Source organism: Macrosteles quadrilineatus, unplaced genomic scaffold (assembly GCF_028750875.1).
Source record: "Macrosteles quadrilineatus isolate MER2022 unplaced genomic scaffold, UCM_ALF_1.0 Scaffold_1__1_contigs__length_201487025, whole genome shotgun sequence".
Taxonomy (NCBI): Eukaryota; Metazoa; Arthropoda; class Insecta; order Hemiptera; family Cicadellidae; genus Macrosteles; species Macrosteles quadrilineatus.
This window is the reverse complement of record NW_026542594.1, coordinates 126,810,521-126,831,849: the sequence shown is the minus strand read 5'-3', so window position 1 is coordinate 126,831,849 and position 21,329 is coordinate 126,810,521. Positions and strand designations below refer to the sequence as shown.

The 21,329-nt window shown below is 33.3% G+C and overlaps 1 protein-coding gene across 9 annotated transcripts in view; it reads left to right on the top strand.

Annotated features, from left to right (window-relative positions):
* The window catches only part of LOC128984528 (synaptotagmin-7-like), an 831,102-nt gene that overhangs the window by 706,691 nt on the left and 103,082 nt on the right, over positions 1 to 21,329 (top strand). For 2 of the 9 annotated variants that reach the window (XM_054403908.1, XM_054403889.1), the window contains exon 2: positions 11,280 to 11,523. The exons of the other annotated variants lie outside the window; for them this stretch is intronic. In XM_054403908.1, coding sequence (XP_054259883.1) covers positions 11,459 to 11,523 — 65 coding nt within the window. In that variant the 5' untranslated portion in view covers positions 11,280 to 11,458. The remainder of the gene's footprint in view (positions 1 to 11,279; positions 11,524 to 21,329) is intronic. 9 annotated transcript variants of the gene reach the window in all.

Here is a 21,329-nt window from a genome sequence, read left to right as displayed (position 1 = left end):
AAACAAAAAAAAAAGTGTGAGTGATTTTAGTCTGTGTAAACCAGATTGTTTAGCTATAGGTATTCTAATTATCCTAAAGTGAAGTGTTGATCTGGTAATTTTCCAACATTCTAGCATCTTGATAGAGTAGGATGAGGTACGGTCCCGACAAATGGACAATTTTACTTGCATATTGGATCCATATATAAGAAAAGAACGTTCTGCTACCCTGACACTTTGTCACTGTTGATGCAGAAAATGGAGAGACTCACAAAACTCAACCCGAACTTGGTATCCGATTCCTTAAATCTTTCCTAACCCTAATATTATTCAAATATTAGATGCAGGAACTATGTAGGTCAATAATTAGTTATTAAATGGAATCAATGGTTTCTCAGAAATGACATTAGTGAGAAGTCCGACGGAACCACGTTCAACTTTTCCATTCGTAAATGTGAACACCTGTTTATTGTATACACGGAGGTTGATGTGCATACAACTATTTAAATCTTACTCTCTGTAATGGGCAAAAAATTCAAAATTTACAAGAAAGCTATAATACATGTAAATATATTTAGAGAAAAATACTTGGATATGATTTTAAATTAAGTATGCCAGTGCCATACTTAGTTTCTTACAATTAAAAAACGTTTTTTATAATGTATATATATATTACAGGCAAGTATATAGTTTAGGCATTCCGTTCAATGCCTGAAGCTTTTAAGCAAAGTATTGAATAGAATAATAACGATAGGATTATATGCGTTTTTTGACTAGGCATTGTGTATAATACCTAGGCGTTGTATGAAAGTCTGTAGGTATGTCAGGCAAAGTATAAAATAAATATAGTTGTTTAAAAAATCATTTATTTAACAGTATTGATTTATTTACTGTATGGCTAGGTTAGGTTGGTTAACTTTAGTCAATTTAAGATTAGATTGGCTAATGCCAAAAACGAAATCAAAGGTCTAAAAGAATCCTTAAGAATAGTGAAACAAATTTTATATGGTTAGGTAAGGTTAGGATAATTTATTTTGGATTTGATAAATTGATGCCTACAAATGTCTAACAAAATTCCTATAACAGTGTATTTTATACTTTTCTTGCAGTACCAACAGGAATTTATACAATGACTAGGCAATGTTGATCTATAATAATGAGTGATAATAAACTATAATAGGCTCTATTTCATACTTTGCCTGGTTTATTTTCGTCACTGTACGGAATGTCTGACTATATAATTTGTCTGTAACATATAAACTTATTAGAATAGAGTCATAATTAGCTTATATTAGCATAATATTTGCATTTTTAGATCCATGCGCTTTTATGGAGATTGTGTCTGAACTCTTACTAGTCTAGGCTTATGGAGTCGAGAAATGTTTTGAAAGGTACGTGCTTTTTGTATTTAATGAAAATATATAATTACAGTAGCAACCAATATTTCAGCTTTTGAAGGGAATATGGAAGGGTTTAAACGCTTTAAAAGATAGAATAGTACAGCAATTATTTATTCCAAAAATTGAACATTTAAATTTTACACTCTAGATTATTTGGAATTCCATGGTCATAATGCAATAACATATTCGACATAACTAGAGCCTTTTTGTAGGCTTGAGCAAAGAATAAACCTTTATTTTAGGTTTAAAACAAAAATACAAATGAACGATTGTGCTGAGTTGTTATCTGATTTGATCCCCCTCTTGCTTGGAGAAGTAAATTTACTTTGTGAAAAAGGAAAATAATAAAATTTTATATTTTACCAGAAATTTTTTCTTCTTGAAAGAAGAACCGTCGAAGAAGAGAGTGAGTCTGTGGAAGTGGTTTGGGTAGTGAGGTGTAGTAAGATACGATATAGATGTGATCAGAAAATGGGAATGAAAATCAAAACACATAAATCAAAAGGAACACCTACACCTTTAACGCAATCCGGAGGATATCCACTCGAGGATATCTTTATAAAGTAGCTCAGTAACATTACAATATCTAGTGCTTATAGAACAGTTTTAGGGTAAAAACAATAACATATGAGTTGGGAGATACACCATGTACATGGTGTTTATAACCTTTATGAAAAACTTGAATCCTTGTGAGTATTATTCAGTTAAAAATTAAACCCAAGAAGCTTGTGATTTTAAATTTAAATTTGGTACTTACGTATTATACGGAGGCCACTTATTTTACAGCGCGCTGCGGTGGTTAGGTTAGGTTGGTCTATTATAAATATGTTTGTAGGACTTTCCTACTTTCGTTATGAATCGAACCAGACAAGTCATAAAAGCTTCATGATGACCAAACCTAACCGCCGCAGCGCGTTGTGTAAGGGTGGCCTCCGTATAATACGTAAGTACCTTAAATTGTGTAACAGGAACTATAATTTTGCTTTAAAATGCCGCAAATTCCTCCAAACAATGATTTTGTCCTTAATAGACAAGAGATACATGCACACATGCAAAATAAAATTGTTTATCAATGTTTTTCTATTCGAAAGAATATAACTGTTAATTTATGGCCAGTTTACAGCTTGTAATACAAGTTTTATACGTGTGTACAGAGTTTATAGGCCTACATAACTGTTGATCTTAATTCACATATATAGCACACATATATTCACATATATAGATTAACAATTTTGCTGGTAAGTTTTTATATTTTCTACATAAAGTGGAGTTAGGTTAGTCTGAAAGTACTTCCTGTTAAAATTTTAAAGTTATTTGAGTTTACAATAAATCGCTTAGGCAACATTGTGCAAAATGGATCGAGTCTAAAGAGAAAGGAGTCCAATTTTCACTTGAAATCGTATCTGTTGTATAATGCGATATATTTCAATCGTTTGTTCATAGTGTTCATGTAATTTTCTCTGCGTCAGCTTTCCACGTTAAAACTATTTTCTAGTATCTCCGTCTTTTTTATTTCTCTAATAGATGTATAAAATATAATTCGTCAGCATAAAAATGGCAAGTGTAAAAATGCACGACTGAATGAATACGTGTGCCCACCAAATTCGCAAACTTTAGCATGGTTCTTTAAATATATTATTATAAATTTATCATGCCTGAGAAGGTTTATTTTTTTGTTCTAAATTACGGCACCATAACCATAAAAACTCGTTTGAAAATAAATTTGAAGAAAATCACAGCGAAAGCTGTCTAGTATAATGGTTATTTGTAAAATTTAAAATAACCCGTGAAAAACCTTTAATTTTTAGTTATAGTAACAAAAAAGACCGTTACTTAAAACTGCAAACCATTTACCACGTACTACGTACACGACGGGTGACCGATGACCTGATGCGAGAGGTCGCCAGAAGCGAACAAGTGAAATTCAACAAGTGTTATCGATCAGCTGTGGCCTCCACGCCTCCGCTCCTAGCTTCGGTCACGCCAACTGTGAATTTACGTTCTTAACTTACATAATCCCATTCTTCAATATTGAATGAATCAACCATTTAGTACCACATGACAGAACAAAATATCTTCTCCGCAAACTTTCAGGAAGCTGCTTTTCAATTTATGAAATCTGTTCATCGGCTTCGTTATTTTAAGCTATATCTGCAGTTCCTGTTGTATCTGATCAATACCAGATTTATGTGCAATTATGCATTTATGTTTGTTCTACTGGTCTATGTGTAACGCAACTACTTGCATGGGACGCTTGGCTTGGCAACATTTACAACATAGTTTTCTTAAAAAAATAAATTGTCTATATATGTTGAATTTACTACTGTAACTCGAAAAGACTTTCGAGCTTAAAAAGAGGAAATTTTGCCCTCGACATTCAAGTTTGGGTTATGGTGATAAATAAATAAATGTTAACTTTGATTAATAAAACAATTGATTTAAAGGTTAATTATACTGACGACTGGTCGTAACTAAATAGTTAGCACAATTTTTAGATCCCTCCAAATTGGATGATCAATATTAGTGAAAGCTATTTAATAGAAATTCTCAAAATTAGAGTTCAGTTGTATGACAATTTCGTTTGATTTTTTCACATAACCTCATACTTCATAAACATGACTTGAAAACAGTATTTGTGTCAGTTACCGTCACCCAAGCTTTACTAAAAAAGAAATATCTAAAAATTTCCAGTAACTAGGACTATATGTCAGTCATCAACCTTACACCAAACTACTATTATTACTATAAACAAAATTCATATAACTCAAAGTTATAAAAACATCGTTTAACATTTAGGTTATTTATTGGTGTGCCACCCAATCATCATGAAATTGACCACTACTTGATAAACAACTTATGGGAAGATAAACATTCTCAACAAGATACCTATTGATCTGGCCCAAACTTCTACAATGACCATCACATGCTAAATATCTTACAGCTTACAATAGCTGATAACAGTGTTTAGCAGGTTGGTTATTGATCTTCAACTAACCATCAGTACACCTTCACATATTAAATGTCTTACAGCTTACAATAGCTGATAACAGTGTCCAGCCAGTTAGTTATTGATCTTCAACTAACCATCAGTGAAATGACCATTACATGCTTAATATCTTACAGCTCACAATAGCTGATTACAGTGTCCAGCAAGTTAGTTATTGATCTTCAACTAACCATCAGTGAAATTACCGTCACATGCTAAATATCTTACAGCTCACAATAGCTTATTACAGAGTCCAGCAAGTTAGTTATTGATCTTCAACTAAACATCAGTGAAATTACCGTCACATGCTAAATATCTTACAGCTCACAATAGCTTATTACAGTGTCCAGCAAGTTAGTTATTGATCTTCAACTAACAATCAGTGCACCTTCACATGTTAAATGTCTTACAGCTGATAACAGTGTCCAGCAAGTTAGTCATTGATCTTTAACTAACCATCAGTGCACCTTCACATGTTAAATGTCTTACAGCTTACAACAGCTGATAACAGTGTCCAGCAAGTTAGTTATTGATCTTTAACTAACCATCAGTGCACCTTCACATGTTAAATGTCTTACAGCTGATAACAGTGTCCAGCAAGTTAGTCATTGATCTTTAACTAACCATCAGTGAAATTACCATCACATGCTAAATATCTTACAGCTTACAACAGCTGATAACAGTGTCCAGCAAGTTAGTTATTGATCTTCAACTTGCGACGAAATTTTCTGCACTGGGAAAATAATATTAAAAGTGCAGTCAGTCGCAACCGTTTGCCGGGGATAGCTCAGCCTACGATGGCTGGGTAAAATTCCAGGGTCTGCGATAAGGTCAGGGAAACCACTAGGCCAAAAGCCGGGTCTAACCGGTATAGGACTGGCTCATACACGGGCAGTGTGAACAAGTCAAAAACAAGTCACCAAAACAAACGTGCAATAATCACTACCAGGCCTACGCCGATTCTCCACACTCCTAGGGGGTCGTTGCTGACTACGCAACTCGGGCTTCGTCCTAACTATCCAATAGTTAAGCCCAGAGTGCCTAAAACACGGTGAGTTACACGACGACTTGCCAATAAAAACCACAACGCGTGTTATCACCAGGCGGGGTCTACTAGGCCACTATAATCCAATACACAACTCTAATGCCCAAGCTAAGAATCAAACAGTTCACTCAATAATCGTACCACATAATAATATAAAAGTACACTATAGATAGAGTAACTACACCACTAGTAGCTGGTCTCAATAAATACCAAGCCAAACAAGCAAAATTAAATGGCAATTGCACTATTAAAATATTGAGCTACTTAGTAGCAGATAAATAAATAGTAAATACGTTCCAAACACTAGATAAATATATTATCTGATAGCCGGTACTCCGCTACCCAAGCTACCGAGATAACGTGTTGGACTACCAAACAAGCTGTTCAGGTTAAATTAAAATAATCAAATGAATAAACAATAACAACCCTACTACTGCTACTGCTACTACCAACTTTATGTTACTTAGCTGGGCTTCTGTTAATAAGCTAATAAAACTAGCTACTAGCCTACTGGCCTCGTGCTTCCAACTACGCACGCTAAATCGTGCAGCCTAGGTTTGTCGGGCCTCAGAGTTATAAGTAATATAACTAACTCTAGGTATAACGCAAAATAATAACTACTACAGTCAATAAATTATATTATTTGCGCTCAAGCACCTGCCCAGAACCGTCAGGAATACACTTAAATATTATTCCTGACTAATATAAGTCCTAACTACCGTCAGGCTTTGACCAGCACGGTTACAACTCTAACTCTCGCAATAAAGTGAAAGATTAATATTAAATCAAATCTTAAACCAAAGTGTAAGGAACGTCGTCCACTCACCAACAGTGGGTCTGTACCGTCTGTACCCAACTTACACCAACACTCGGCGCGATCACACCACGTACACTCTGTACCTCCAACGTACGCCAGCCGTTTACACAGGACACCAACACTGCCTTCTTCACTGTCCGGGATCCACCACTAGAATGTCCGTCCTATACTGTCCTGAAGATCTAGGATATCCCAGGCTTATCGGCACTGATAAGCCGGGTTAAAGGGCGCTCGCTAGCCTCGCTGCCGCCGCTCGCTCACCTCAACAATCGGTGCGCGGCCAAATAGCAAAAATATACCCCCCTAGGAAAAATGACTCGTTACAAACTAACCATCAGTGAAATTACCATCACATGCTAAATATCTTACAGCTCACAATAGCTTATTACAGTGTCCAGCAAGTTAGTTATTGATCTTCAACTAACCATCAGTGCACCTTCACATGTTAAATGTCTTACAGCTTACAACAGCTGATAACAGTGTCCAGCAAGTTAGTCATTGATCTTGAACTAACCATCAGTGAAATTACCATCACATGCTAAATATCTTACAGCTTACAACAGCTGATTACAGTGTCCAGCAAGTTAGTTATTGATCTTCAACTAACCATCAGTGAAATTACCATCACATGCTAAATATCTTACAGCTCACAATAGCTTATTACAGTGTCCAGCAAGTTAGTTATTGATCTTCAACTAACCATCAGTGCACCTTCACATGTTAAATGTCTTACAGCTTACAACAGCTGATAACAGTGTCCAGCAAGTTAGTTATTGATCTTCAACTAACCATCAGTGCACCTTCACATGTTAAATGTCTTACAGCTGATAACAGTGTCCAGCAAGTTAGTCATTGATCTTTAACTAACCATCAGTGAAATTACCATCACATGCTAAATATCTTACAGCTTACAACAGCTGATTACAGTGTCCAGCAAGTTAGTTATTGATCTTCAACTAACCATCAGTGAAATTACCATCACATGCTAAATATCTTACAGCTCACAATAGCTTATTACAGTGTCCAGCAAGTTAGTTATTGATCTTCAACTAACCATCAGTGCACCTTCACATGTTAAATGTCTTACAGCTTACAACAGCTGATAACAGTGTCCAGCAAGTTAGTTATTGATCTTCAACTAACCATCAGTGCACCTTCACATGTTAAATGTCTTACAGCTGATAACAGTGTCCAGCAAGTTAGTCATTGATCTTTAACTAACCATCAGTGAAATTACCATCACATGCTAAATATCTTACAGCTTACAACAGCTGATTACAGTGTCCAGCAAGTTAGTTATTGATCTTCAACTAACCATCAGTGAAATTACCGTCACATGCTTAATATTTTACTGCTTACAATAGTTGATTACAGTGTCCAGCAAGTTCGTTATTGATCTTCAACCATCCATCAGTGCACCTTCACATGTTAAATATATTATAAGTGCTGTTATGATTGTTTAAGCAGTTGGTTATTGATTCACCAACCACATTATACTCACTGGTTATTGCGATAAAAATAGCTTACAACCAAACTCAAATAATTTTACAGATCCTATCAGTAGTTATGAATCCATTGTTTAGCAAAACTTAAACAACTATTCAAGCAACTTAAGTTACAAATACTGAGGTCAGTGTTGAGTAAAAATTACTTTTTATGCCTTTTCCTCCACTACAAAATAGTTATAAAACACATTATCTGTATAATTAACTCTGCCTCTTTGCATTGCATTATTACGTTTTAACAATGCATTAAAAATGATATAATAACTTTCACGCATAGCTAACATTACAATAAGTGTATTTCATCGATCATGAATCCTGTTAAAAATAGCCATTATCACTACGAACGTCTATAAGCACCACGTCATGACTTGAAATGGATACAAGCTATTGATGGTTTTAAACAAAGAGAATGTATTGTATTATTTGACTGAACAGCTGTTTTGGCTAATAAAAATCGTAGCAAATTCACCCAATACCCATATTAAAGCCATATGGCCAGTCTCGTAATGGCTTATCTGTTTCTTGAATCACCTTATTGTGACGAACATGTGTTTTGTGATTTGTGTGACCTTAATTAAACCTAAATTCCCATCTTACAAAACTGGCCAGAAATTGAACTGATATTTAGTATACAATATGACGTGATAATCATAAACTTGTATTGTTTATGAATTGATCATTTTTGGATAAGTTTTTATTATTCTGTCCATAACCATGCCTCACCTAATTTGGTGATAAAGGTTTTTCATAGCAGTTTGTATTTATAGTTGAAGCAAAACTTTACTTTTGATTACGTTTTTTCACTATTATATCAAGAGTAAAGAACTTTGTTATTACTATAGCAACCTCAATAGCTTTTTGATCAGCATTGTACGTGTTATTAAATTTACGGAAAGTAAAAAAAGAAACGTCTTATAACACTTAAAACGTATATTTAAGCTTATACTGTTACTCACAAGACGGTAAATATACAAAAAAGATGGTAAGTGGTGATCGATTTCTATTGGACACTCCAATCATCATCAAACCCAATAGGCGATCTTTTTTGTATATTTAAAGTCTTGTGAGTAACAGTATAAGCGTAAAAATATGTTTTAAGTGTTATAAGACGTTTCTTTTATTTACTTTCCGTATAGCAACCTCTAATATCGCTTGTCACAAACTATCAACAATTAGTGGCAGTATGATGTTAAATTGTAGGTACATTATGGTGAAGGTGCCTATCAGTTATCACTTAACTTGTATTTATTTGTAGTTCTCAAACAGGAGACAGGTGATATGTTAAAATTTTAAACGGCCAATATTATTGATTTTTATAATAAGAGATCTATACTATCGACTATGCCCGATAATCCCATAATAATAGGTTTTGCGATATTGAATCATCCCATTACTTTTTTAACCTTTTTTGTAAGGGGCACTATTTTATATGCACTTTTTGTAGTCCTCTACCTGTAACAAAAGCATTGTATGTATGCCTCATGTAAATGTTGAAAGTTCATTTATAGTTAGTACTATCGATGCTCAATTTGGGTACCTTGTTCATCTATCCCACTTCCATTACATTGACCATTGCTAGCAATGGCCGTCACTATCATTTGTATGGCCCATGTACTTGTTGATTGTCACGCATTGGCTAATATGCCTACCATATAAATGCCAAAGGCTTAATTTGTATTGAGAAATTACTTGGTATTTGTTGTTAAATACAGAAATCATCAGTTTTTCAGTATTTGTATCTCGCATTTCTCGCTTGTTCCTAATGATTATCGTGTCAATTAGAGACCCGAATGAGGTAGAAACAGTTGCGTTCAAGTACGTTGTAAGGGGATGAGAGGAGCTCAACAAGTTCTATTGATTTGTTTTACTTCACCCTAAAGTCAAAGTCTAGGTTAGAGAGCCAGTGTGTTTTCATTAGTTGACACCTCAATCGTCTATGAATGCTAGATATTTGATCTATTACTAAAAATGTTCATCAAAAGTACTCACAATACCTCGAAGTAGTATCTTCCAGTCGAGTTATTCATTTTACACGCCACTCTTGGCTATCTATCATAATAAGCAGCACTAAACTTGTTCGCAGTTTTAATAATTATAATACAAAGATTGAAAATGACGACGGATTTTACTTCCGACACCGATCCTTCGAATTAATTACGAGTTCAAAAATTAACTACAATTTCGTGTTATTAGTAGGAGGTCAGTACTATTGACATTCTACAGGAATTTTATTTAAGCTGCGATTAGAGTTTTATGGACTGTAAGGCAAGAAAGCCTTACTTGAATTGTCTTTATTGAAAAAATACACATTATATAGGACAAACCTCCCTTGGAAGAAGTAGAACCTATAAAATCGTCTTAACACTGGGATTTTTTGGGTAAAATCAATAAATATTATTTATGAGGTGTTATTGAACATTTATTGTAAATAAGACTCAACTTCAGGATTCCTCAAGCTCAAAAAGTAAAAGTAAGAAGAATGCATTAAGCTGGGTTTTCCTAGACGCGGAGTCGGCCAGCGGAGAGCGGACAACGGAGAGCGGAATTGAAATTAACATGGCATTCCGCTCCGCTGCTAGGAAAACAGTAACATTAAATTACCTAAGACAAGCTGAGTCCGCTCTCCGTTGTCCGCTCTCCGCTGGCCGACTCCGCGTCTAGGAAAACCCAGCTTTAAAAGTAACTCATTGGTTATATGCCAAAAAAGGTTTGAAATTAAGTTTCCAGGTGTGGTTCCAGTATCTTATTAATCAACTATTATTGATATTCACAAATTTATGAAAACCTGTTCCGCAGCAAACAAAAAACTTAAATCTACAGTACATACTCTATTTGAGCTTGTAAAAATACCACGTTGAGTGTCATTTACAATAATTTCCCAATAAAACTAAACTTCAATGATAACTGCACAGTCATAAAAATGCATATCAGCTGATCGGCAATGAAATAAATAAAACCGGGATACCAACATATAAGCTTGTTTTCTCCTTAAACAGTGCTTCACAGTACTTGTCATAGTACTTGTAATATTTTGGTTGCGTAAAAATAACACCCTGTATACTTCAGCTATCCATATAGTTTGAGTACTATTCATACTATCAGCATAGATGAAGTTCTATTCAGTGCCTCAAAAATGCATCTACGGAGGAGTGTGTGGCTTGTGAATGTGTGTGAATGTGTGTACGCTTTTTGGATCTGGCGATCTGGAACTTTTTTCAACTTGTGAAATATGGAAATGTGAATATTTCATATAACAGTTAATTCTTACTTGGTGTCACTTGTTCCCAAGTATTTCGAAGAGCTAACTTGATAAGTTTTAGATTAAGATATGGCAAATTCAAGCGGATATATGAAGAGCCCAGTAACAATTAATTACTTGCTTCGTTCATAAAGATTGTATCTTGTTGTGGTTATATTTTTACCATATCAAGAATACGAAGTGTCGTAGCGAAATTCCCAAATCACCATTTGTGCTCACTATTAGCACTGTATATATAACTTTCAGGAAAGTTTCCTTTCCTCTAAAACATCGATCTTACCACTTTAGGTCCTTCCAAGACTATTAAAATGTGATCCATGTCGGACCTAAGCCACGAGTGTGCCTGTTCCACATATTGACATTCGCTTGTTAAGTGTTTTTACGTAGTATGTGTTAGAAATATTTTTGTAAGTACATAAGTGTCTCTTTTGTGACGATATTTTGAAGTGGTCACAACATGATAAAATATGTGGGCTGCCGTATCCAGATCTTTGGAGATTTTTGTCGCATTCTTCGAGTACTACGCGGCAAGGTAAGGTTCCATCTACTTTAACTGCACTCCAGCTGGTGATATGATTATTTTTTTAATTTGCCTTAGTTGTGACGCTTTTACCTTCTGTGGAGGTTTTAATGTCAAATATGTTTAAATGAACATGTACCAGAACCCCAGACCAAAAACAAACAATTTCGTCACAGGTTTGACCAGAGCATGGTGTAGGTTCCACCATTTTGACTTATCCTTGAAGTGGACGACAACTACTATCAACTGGTCTACTGTCAAGCCATAAAAGATTTTAATTATGGGTTAATAGAATCCAAAATCCGGGTCATCCACTTAGAAACAAGTAAGAACTGTGACGGACGTATATAATTATATCAAACAGCTCAGCTGGCAAATAACAATAAACAATATTCTTTCTCTTTTCTAATAGCTGTTTTACGAGAAGAAACTATTGCCAAATAATCGTAATATTTCACGTTAAAACCAGAGAATACCACTTCAGCCGGATAACGTATCCTTAAATGCGACAGAAAGAAATCGTCGACAAGAAAGTACTTGGTGCCAGACATCATACATACACAAACCTCTTAAACCTTCACCCAGGGCTGAGTGTCTACATGTACTATTATTTTATAAGTGAATCTTAAACACTTATAAAAGGACACCCATTGTAACAGAGCAGAATATACAGGGTGTTCAAAAAAGTTGGGTACATAATTTACGTAGTGATTCCTTGGGTCAAAATAAAGAGAAAATCAAGAATATTATTTACAAAATCGCTTCGTTAACCAGATATCCGCCTTTCGTATTTTTTTTATAAACATTTTTATCTTTGAAGTTCTCCAACCGATCTTTATGAAACTTGGTATGTATGTTAAGATAGCAGAGACCTATGTTAGGGGAAAAAACATCTTGATTCATCTTAAAATATCAAAATGGCGGTCAATTTTAAATTTTCAAACTTGAATTACTCAAAAATGGCTGATTTTATGAGAAAAGGTCAAGGGCACCTTCATTTGGAATTTTGAATTCCCTATCAAACGATACCAAGTTCAAAAATATTGAATTATAAATATGTGAAATATTACGATTTTTAGTTGTAAGATGAGGTAGAATAAGACAGAAAAGCTAGACAGGTTTCGTAATATTCGCAATTTCATATTCGATCTTTTTGAACTTGGTATCGATTGATAGGGAATTAAAAATGCTAAATAGAAGTGTTTCTGACATTTGTTCATCAAATCAGCCATATTTGAGTAATTTAACTTTGATAAATTAAAATGGCCGACATTTTGACACTTTATGTTGAATCAAGAACAATTTTTCCTGATATTTGTCTATTCTACCTTAACATACATATCAAGTTTCATAAAGATCGGTTATAAAACTTCGAAGATGAAAATATTAATGTAAAAAAAAATACCCACCTTTTTTAACACTTTTTGTATATATATAGCCTATATAGAAACCATTATATATAACAGAAATATAAAGAACCCATTTTCAGAATTATTTAAAAACTTGCATTTGTATAACAATTGAGACAGTATAAAAACATGGGTGTTTTCGAAGTCCTTGATAGCCAATAAATTAGTAAATCAAAACTCATAATTATTCCTAAAACTAAAACTTTTATCTTACTAATATTATAAATGTGAAAGTTTGTGTGATCGTTTGTTTGTTTGTTTGAAGTTCAATCACTACTGGACCTATTGAGCTGAAATTTGGCAAGATGATAGCTTACATTCCCGAGGCCTATTCGGTACTTACGTATTATACGGAGGCCACTTATTTTACAGCGCGCTGCGGCGGTTGGGTTAAGTTGGGTTATCATAAATATGTTTGTAGAACTTTCCTAGTTTCGTTATGAATCGAACTATACGAGATGAGTCATAAAAACTTATGATAACCCAACCTAACCTAACCACCGCAGCGCGCTGTAAAATAAGTGGCCTCCGTATAATACGTAAGTACCGCCTATTCTTATGTTGAAAATCCTTTCGGGCTCCGCCCCAGTGGCTCTGTAGTTCCCCATGTTAACCTTATGAGTATTCATAATTAAATGGAATATCATTATTTAGTCAGCTTTTTCAACTAAATAAGTTGCTTCTATGATAGGCAATCATAGCAATTATAACAAGTTATAAGGTTTCCCAGCAGGGTTCAGCACTATTTTTCTTTTCATTTATGGCAACAGATAATTTGAACTAAGCAGCAACAAGAAGCTGTGATACACAATGAGAACTGTCAAAGTAGGATTGTTTACAGTTTTGATTGTTTTTAATTTAATAAATAGCATTGTGCGATTGTTTGGCAATTTATTTTTCTCTATTGTTTAGGTGTAATGGTAGAGCATTAGCCTATGGTAGATGTGTTATACTATAGCATATCGTAGATTTAAAGAAGCATATTTTATCAAACTGTGTCATTCCCCATTGCAAACGCAAAGCTTGAGTATAACACTGCAATATGCATTTTATACTTATATCGCAACCCCGTACGAAGGACGGGTACTTTGCTAGTATATATATGGCGAAACCACTTAAAACCATTCAGATTTAGACTACATTCTTCGTAGTCTTAGCAAACCAATAACAATTCTAAGATGACTAACATGAGAACAGAGACATCGTAGTATTTCCAACAGAACCCAATACTTTTCTGAAAGACTTTTAATACCTTAAATGTACCTAACTTTCAATGTAATTTTGAACACTAGTGCTTCTCGACTAAAACTAATATTCAGCTGTAGGATGGTTTAAAAACAAAGGGAGACATAGTTTTTCGGTTGTGTAGCGTATTTAGTCGTAGAAATATTACTAGCAAGAAAATAACATAAAAAGTGTATGCTGTTTTTACTAAATGTATGTAAAATATGATCTTTCTTACAGTTGCTAATATGCTATCAGATTCTTTATTTCAACAACTTTAAATAAATGTATCCAGTTTTACTACGATTTCACCATATTGTTGAAGTCCATTTTACAAACTCGTACTATGGTAATATCTAAAAGTTGTACGGCATGTTTTTAATTTAATCGACTCGGATAAAACCATCTTTATGATGTTGTTAGCCACTCTCTAGCGGAACAAATTACCTACGCAATATTTCACTCGGATGACAAAAACTCCTATCAATTTACAGAAAGCCCACTTATATAAACAAAGTTGAGAGGAAGTTTGAAGCTTACACGCTAAACTATTCAAAAGTTTACAGCCATCTGGGAACTTTTCTTGCTACTGCTACTTGTCTCTTGTTTAAGACTCACTCTCAGCTTATTAAGATTTGAGACTCTTTTATAGTCCCAACAGCATACATTTTATTTCGTAAGATTGAACTAGTTCGAGTATGTTTATGCTTTCAAATATTTATGGTGTATACAGTAAGTAAGTTTTATGTGGTATTTCTACAAGTTTATTATTGTCAACGCTATCTTCCCTTTAAATAATGCAAGGATTATGTTTTAACAACATGTATTTCAAATTCAATTACTTAAGCTATAGACGACCAGGTCTTATGATGTTTATTAAAATAATGTACAAGGATCCCATTTTCATTTATAACGGTGTCAGTTTGGTGCCTTGACGGTTTTCTGGCAGGCTATCAATCATTTTTACCCTCCAACATCAGTGATGCTCAGTGTTAAAGTATTTTCTGTGCCTTGTGTTGTACAACCTTATAAGTGCATCTTGAATATTCTTGAAAATAAGCTAAAAAGCTTTATTGAAAGATTGAGACGTGTTTTAAATGATATTTGATTGTATTTATTTAAATGTTATATACATGGAATTTTTTGTAAAGTTTAATTATATGACTTTATACTGAAAACTAAATTAGTAAGGCATCCTACAAAAGTTTATATTTATCTATTGTTCACCCCTCCACTTGAATCTCCACGAATGTACTCACCTATAAAGCACTCAAGTTGAACTGTATTAATTGTCTACCGTTCTGAAAATGTTTACATCCAACATTGACCCGGTATAATCTGGCCCCCACTCAGCTTACTTCTTTGGATACCTTTGTAGATAGAACTTGAAAACACTTAACTGATATTAAATAATTTTATCTATACTTGTTGCTCTATAATCTCAGTTAACTTAAACAAATGCTTCTTTTTTAAATTTATTGTTTAATTTACAAAATTATTTCTCATAAAACTTTGTAAAATTTCTGAAACTGGGGCCGAAATGAAACTGTTGAGCAGCTTACTAAATACTATTTTCTCTACATTTGTGTAATTTTAAATAACAAAGGTTATTAATGAATATCGGTATTTTTATCATTTGAAATTGAGAATTGTTTACTCTAATATTTTATGGTTGAATCTTTAAAATTGGCCAATGTATTATCTAACGATAAACTTAGCGGCTTAAAGAGCATTAATCCAGTAAGTAAATACAACATAGAAAATACAAGACTGTAGAATATCAAATCTTCTCTGATCTAAAATGTATTTAAAACAGTTTACGCACTCAATCAAAATAGCACTATAAACCAAAATATTTGTGTTTTGCACTAGATAACTCTTTATAAAATACTAGCCGAGCCGAAAACCGTTGTTTCGCCATATAGATTATTTATAGATAACATTTTTGTAGTAAAATTAACACATAGCTTTTCTACATACATATTTACATATTTTGGTGAGTATTTTGATGAATGAAATATTTTTAACTTATGTAAGAGTTTTGGGATGTGATATATGAACTAAATAAGGGCACGCAGCTTCTATTCATTGTATCGTAAGTATGGAAGTTGCTCTCTATCGTTACGTACCTTTTGACCATGAACTAATGGCAAAGATTGTGGTACAGTTAAATGACGTTGACTCGATCCAGTCTAATCATCAGACGATATGCTTAATAATCGTCCTAGCTCACATTCTCATTTTTTGGCTCCTGATTAATTTGTTTTTTTATTTATTAAATATCCATTTGTAAATTCCATAATATAAGTGCATATCTCCAATGAACTCAAGTATTGTTTCTTCTTCGAATCACGATTTCTAGCGTAGCTGTACAGTCGCCAATCATTATTCTGGCAACGTCGTCTCGTCAACAACAGATGCATCGAATATACGAACTGTGTCATGTTCCCACGCACGTGTACATTATGCTGTTGAATTTGTTAGTCTGTTTTTTATGTTTTTTATATTTTTTATTGAATGAGCCATTTTACAGCCCAAATTAGATCCTCTGGGTCTTGCTGGCATGTAATAAACATACAAATAGATTAAATAGAAATACTCAATGCAAAAATGATCGGCTATGTCCAGAATGTATAGCATAACGTGCATCAGGGGCAGCTTTATCTGAGTTATATTAATACTATTACTAACAGCTGTTCAATGACATTATAATCTGCCTTATATGCCTTTCAAGTAGGTTTAGATATAATCCGTGATAAACAGTGGTTTGGTGTAACTTACTACACATTGATGAAATCAATGGGAACTTTAAACGCCAATGGGGTAGAGCTCTATGGTAAAAATTAAAAAAAAATCGTCCTATTCTCTTATTTGTTAAATATACACACAAAGTTTCATAAAAAAATTTCAAGCCGATTTGGAGGAGTTAAAAAAAATACACAGTGACATGATAATTTTATTTATTAAATATATACTTCATTTAGTTATGCAGGTATTTTAATGTAAATGTGCAGTTATTTTGTCATATGAGTGCCTAAGAATGCTTAAAAAATAGCATTCCCAGCTAGGGTAGACTAGGTAGAAATTGTCAAACAATAAATATAGGTAGGATAAATTTACCCCCAACTCATATTAAATATAATAGTGATTTTTATTAACTCTCAAGATGTTATTTTTATATACCATGATGCAATTTCTCGTATGTTAAAATGTTAACTTTAAAATATCTAAACATTTTTAAATTTAATAGGGTTTATACAAAAGTAACCCCAGTGTATAAAAACATATCCAAAAATACTGAACTTGAAGTATCTAACTAAAGTAGTTACCTCGGTCCAGTAAAGCCACTTGTAACATCCTTAGTTAAATTTATGTACAATAACTAACTATCGATAGAAACAAGAATGCCTTACCCCGGTAGACATGCTTGGATGAGCAACAAACAAGAACATTGATGGTTTGATGGTTCCTTTTGGGCTCATTGGCTGAACATCGTTTTGTGCTTATTCGAGCAGAAGGATAAGCAAAGGTAGATAGTGCAGCCATTACTGGTACTAGGCCAGAGTGTATGTAACTTCTGAGAACCCCTATCATTCAAAATAATCATTTCCTCATGTAATATTTAAAATATGATTTGTCTAAGTACACGTTTTTATGATTGTCATATTGCAATTTCGATGAGTTAAACTGTTGGTTTTTTCGTAAAAATATCAATAAACCTTCCCCATCCATACAATCAGAAAACACAGAATTTTCCATTTTAACTTTTCAAATATGTTGTAGTTTTCAGTCTTCCAAAGAATTTTCCAAGAAATGAATCCATTGTAGGCTAATAGCCTTATTTAATCAAATACATCATGGTCGTATACAGTTATGCAAGACTTTAACAAATGCTAACAAATACAGCAAACTAAAAGAAGTTATTTTTATGCAAGTTATGGCCACACAACTTTTTCTAAAATTATTTTGCTAAACATAACAGTAACAAAATCAGTTTGGGCTATCCTTAAGACCTATCCGTCCTGAATACTAGTGGGAAATTAGCAAACTATTTTGTGTGGTTCAGTGTGTTGATTAGTGCTGCCTTCAAGTGGAAGACTTTATAACTACTTTATCTGGGGAGGTATATCCACTTTTTCTTTCTCTTTTTCAATCAATACTTGACTTGATGCAAGCAACATGTATAGAGTTCTTCCCTATTGTATCATTCAAATTAAAAGTAAATTCAAAATAGTGTTTTCTCTTTTTATGCTGTCAATTGTCCATAAATTCAACATGTGAAAGTGGGTAAGATCTCTCCAGTTCATTTCTCAAGTGAACAATTAACAATTTTTCCTTTTCACATTCAGACAAATTTAAAGACTATGTGGTCACTTCCCATTTCTTTTCTTTTCCAAGGCCTCAAGCATAACACGAAAATTTGTAAATAATATACTAATCCGGCCAGTTTAACGATATTTAATAGATTCAAAATACTTCATTAAAATAAGAATAATGATGTAAATTTGCCCAAATGTTCAAAAGTAGAGTAAAATAAATGTATTGACCCCATATTGAGTCTTTATGTCAAACCCTCAAGTCGCTGGATTCCCAATACAGTCCACTCATGTCATGAGATGTTTTTTGGGGGGGAATTGGTCCAAACAAAATCATTGAGAAGCTCTGCTGCACACTATTTGTTGAAGTACCCACCATTTGGTTTAAGTAATTTAGCATTATTTTTTTCTGATTTTTACATGTATATGTATCTACTTAAGATGTTTTCGATTAGTTTTTGGGTTGAATTTACTCAAGGAATGAATGTTTAAAGGGTTTTAAGGTCAAAATATCTAATTTTTAATGTCTAAAGACTATTGAAATTGAGGATTTTAATCGTGTAGCATAAACAAACTCAACTTAAACTTATTATTTCAGTATAAATAATGATGATGATCATTATTAAAATATCTGAACATGAATTAGTATTAATTGATCGAGAAAATTAAATGAGCAGATTAATCTGTAATCGCTTATGATTCTTAAATGATTAACGTAACATAAACAATAGAAGAGGAAAAACATTCATCCCACGTTTGGAACATCCAGGCAGTGCTCTAAACTGGGATGTTTTTGTAGAAATAAATTATCGTTCAAGGTTTTTCTCATTTCGCTGTATAGGGTGCGTTTTGAAGATATGTTAACGTACATCAGGCTATGAGAACAATAAGTGGTACTTTGACATCACAGTGCATTGATTCAGAGCCTTACTTAAGGCTGTACTGAAACAGCATGTTTGTCTCTAAAGATATTGTTGGATGTTTTTTATATAAAACCTCTCTTATTTTATGAAGTTCTCAACGTAATATTTTTAGGTTTTTAGCCTGAACCAATTTAAATAAGAATAGTTGTTCGACAAAAGCTGAAAACCCATTATTTATCAGAAATACGTTGGCTGTTAATTTGTTTATATTTATTAATCTATTTATTATACAACATCAGGTCTATGTCTTCCTATTTAATTCTAAGGATCATCTTTCTGAGGTTTCAACTTGAATAATACTCTAATAAATAGAGCATTTTCTTTACAAAGAAGCAACATTTTTGGTTGTTTGGTTTATCTTGGTTACTACCAAAGGTAACGTTGAATACACCTAATCGTTGTGATGAGATAGTAAAATTTCATTTATCAATAATATTTCAAATCATTCAGTGAAACAATACCAAATATAAAATGGAATATATAGAATGATGGAAAACACTTTTGAAATGAATGGACCCGTAAACACAATCGAACTAGCACCTAGTTTACAATTAGAATGGCAGTTGGTAAAAATTAGTTCAAAGTACATACCGATCTTCCTCTAAGCCCCTTATGCTTTAGGTATGTTTTGTGCCGAAAATATTCTGCTGAATTATTGGGTTTCATCCAGTTTCTTGTACTAACGATTCTAATTGAAACATGTTTATGATTATATAACTAGTTTTACAAAAACAAATACTACTAAAATCATGTGTAAATGGGAATATTTTGTAAAAAGATAATCATAGTTTGATGATATTACAGTTTGCTGACTTAATTTAAAAATTAACTCACGAAACAACTATTTGCTAAAATGTAAGCTATAAATCAAAGTTATCGCTATTTTTTCTGTACATGTTTTATTGAACTAATTAAATATTTATACAAACATGTATTTATTAATTCTGTACCAAGCTTTTTAGTTGGCGATATCTATCTTAACAAATCACGTATAATCTAGAATTTATAGGATTATTAAAATCTTAAAATATGAACGAAATGAAACGAAATAAAGCCATTTCTTCACAAATAATCGGCATTTTATAATGAAATTATAAAACAATTAATGGTAAAGGTTATTTGAAAATCTTAAAATTATAATTTTAAGTCTTCTCTACAAAAATATCTCGAAAGGAAATATTTAGGTTTAAGAATAAAGTTTTTGTTTCGCTTTTACGATATTTAAACGGAAACTCAGAGAAAGACCAATGCTTCTGAGAAGATTCCCCTCTCCCCCGAATTCCACCCTCCCCCCCCCACCAAAGCGCCGCCAGCAAGAAGTATTTCTATTCTTCTAATCAACAGGCGACTGTTGAGTCTAGACCTAATTCCAAGTTTCGTTAGACTAGACGCTAAATAATCTTGGAGAAGCCTCAGGACAAACTTTCTTACACTGTAGATTATTTGTATGTTTGAATAGATTTCAAAGATCAATTTTTCTACCACGTTCACTTTACTTTGCTATCATAAATTTATATATTTTGTAGCTGTTATAATGAGTCCTAATAGTAATAAACTGATAATACTATTTGCCTCCGAGAGTCTTTGACTTTAAGGTACTAACGTAAGCATCTATATGGACCAGAACATGCCGATTTTATTATAGAACATTATTAAATAAACCACTCACAGAAAGCGCAGCTGTACCTTTTCATTTCCATTTGATGGTACTACATTTTGATTAGATACAATAGATGGTATGGTTTAAATTGAGTTATACTTTCAATTTGCCTTGGTTAAGAAGTTTACATATTCGATATAAATGAGAAAATAACACCAGCGCAATCTGTTGGTAGCTCGCATACGCTACGCCCATTTTAACTAATTTCCATACAGGAAAGTAGCTATTACCGTAGATGGGGTGGTAAGACCAAGACCCGGGACCGATTTACTAGTCATCTTAGTGT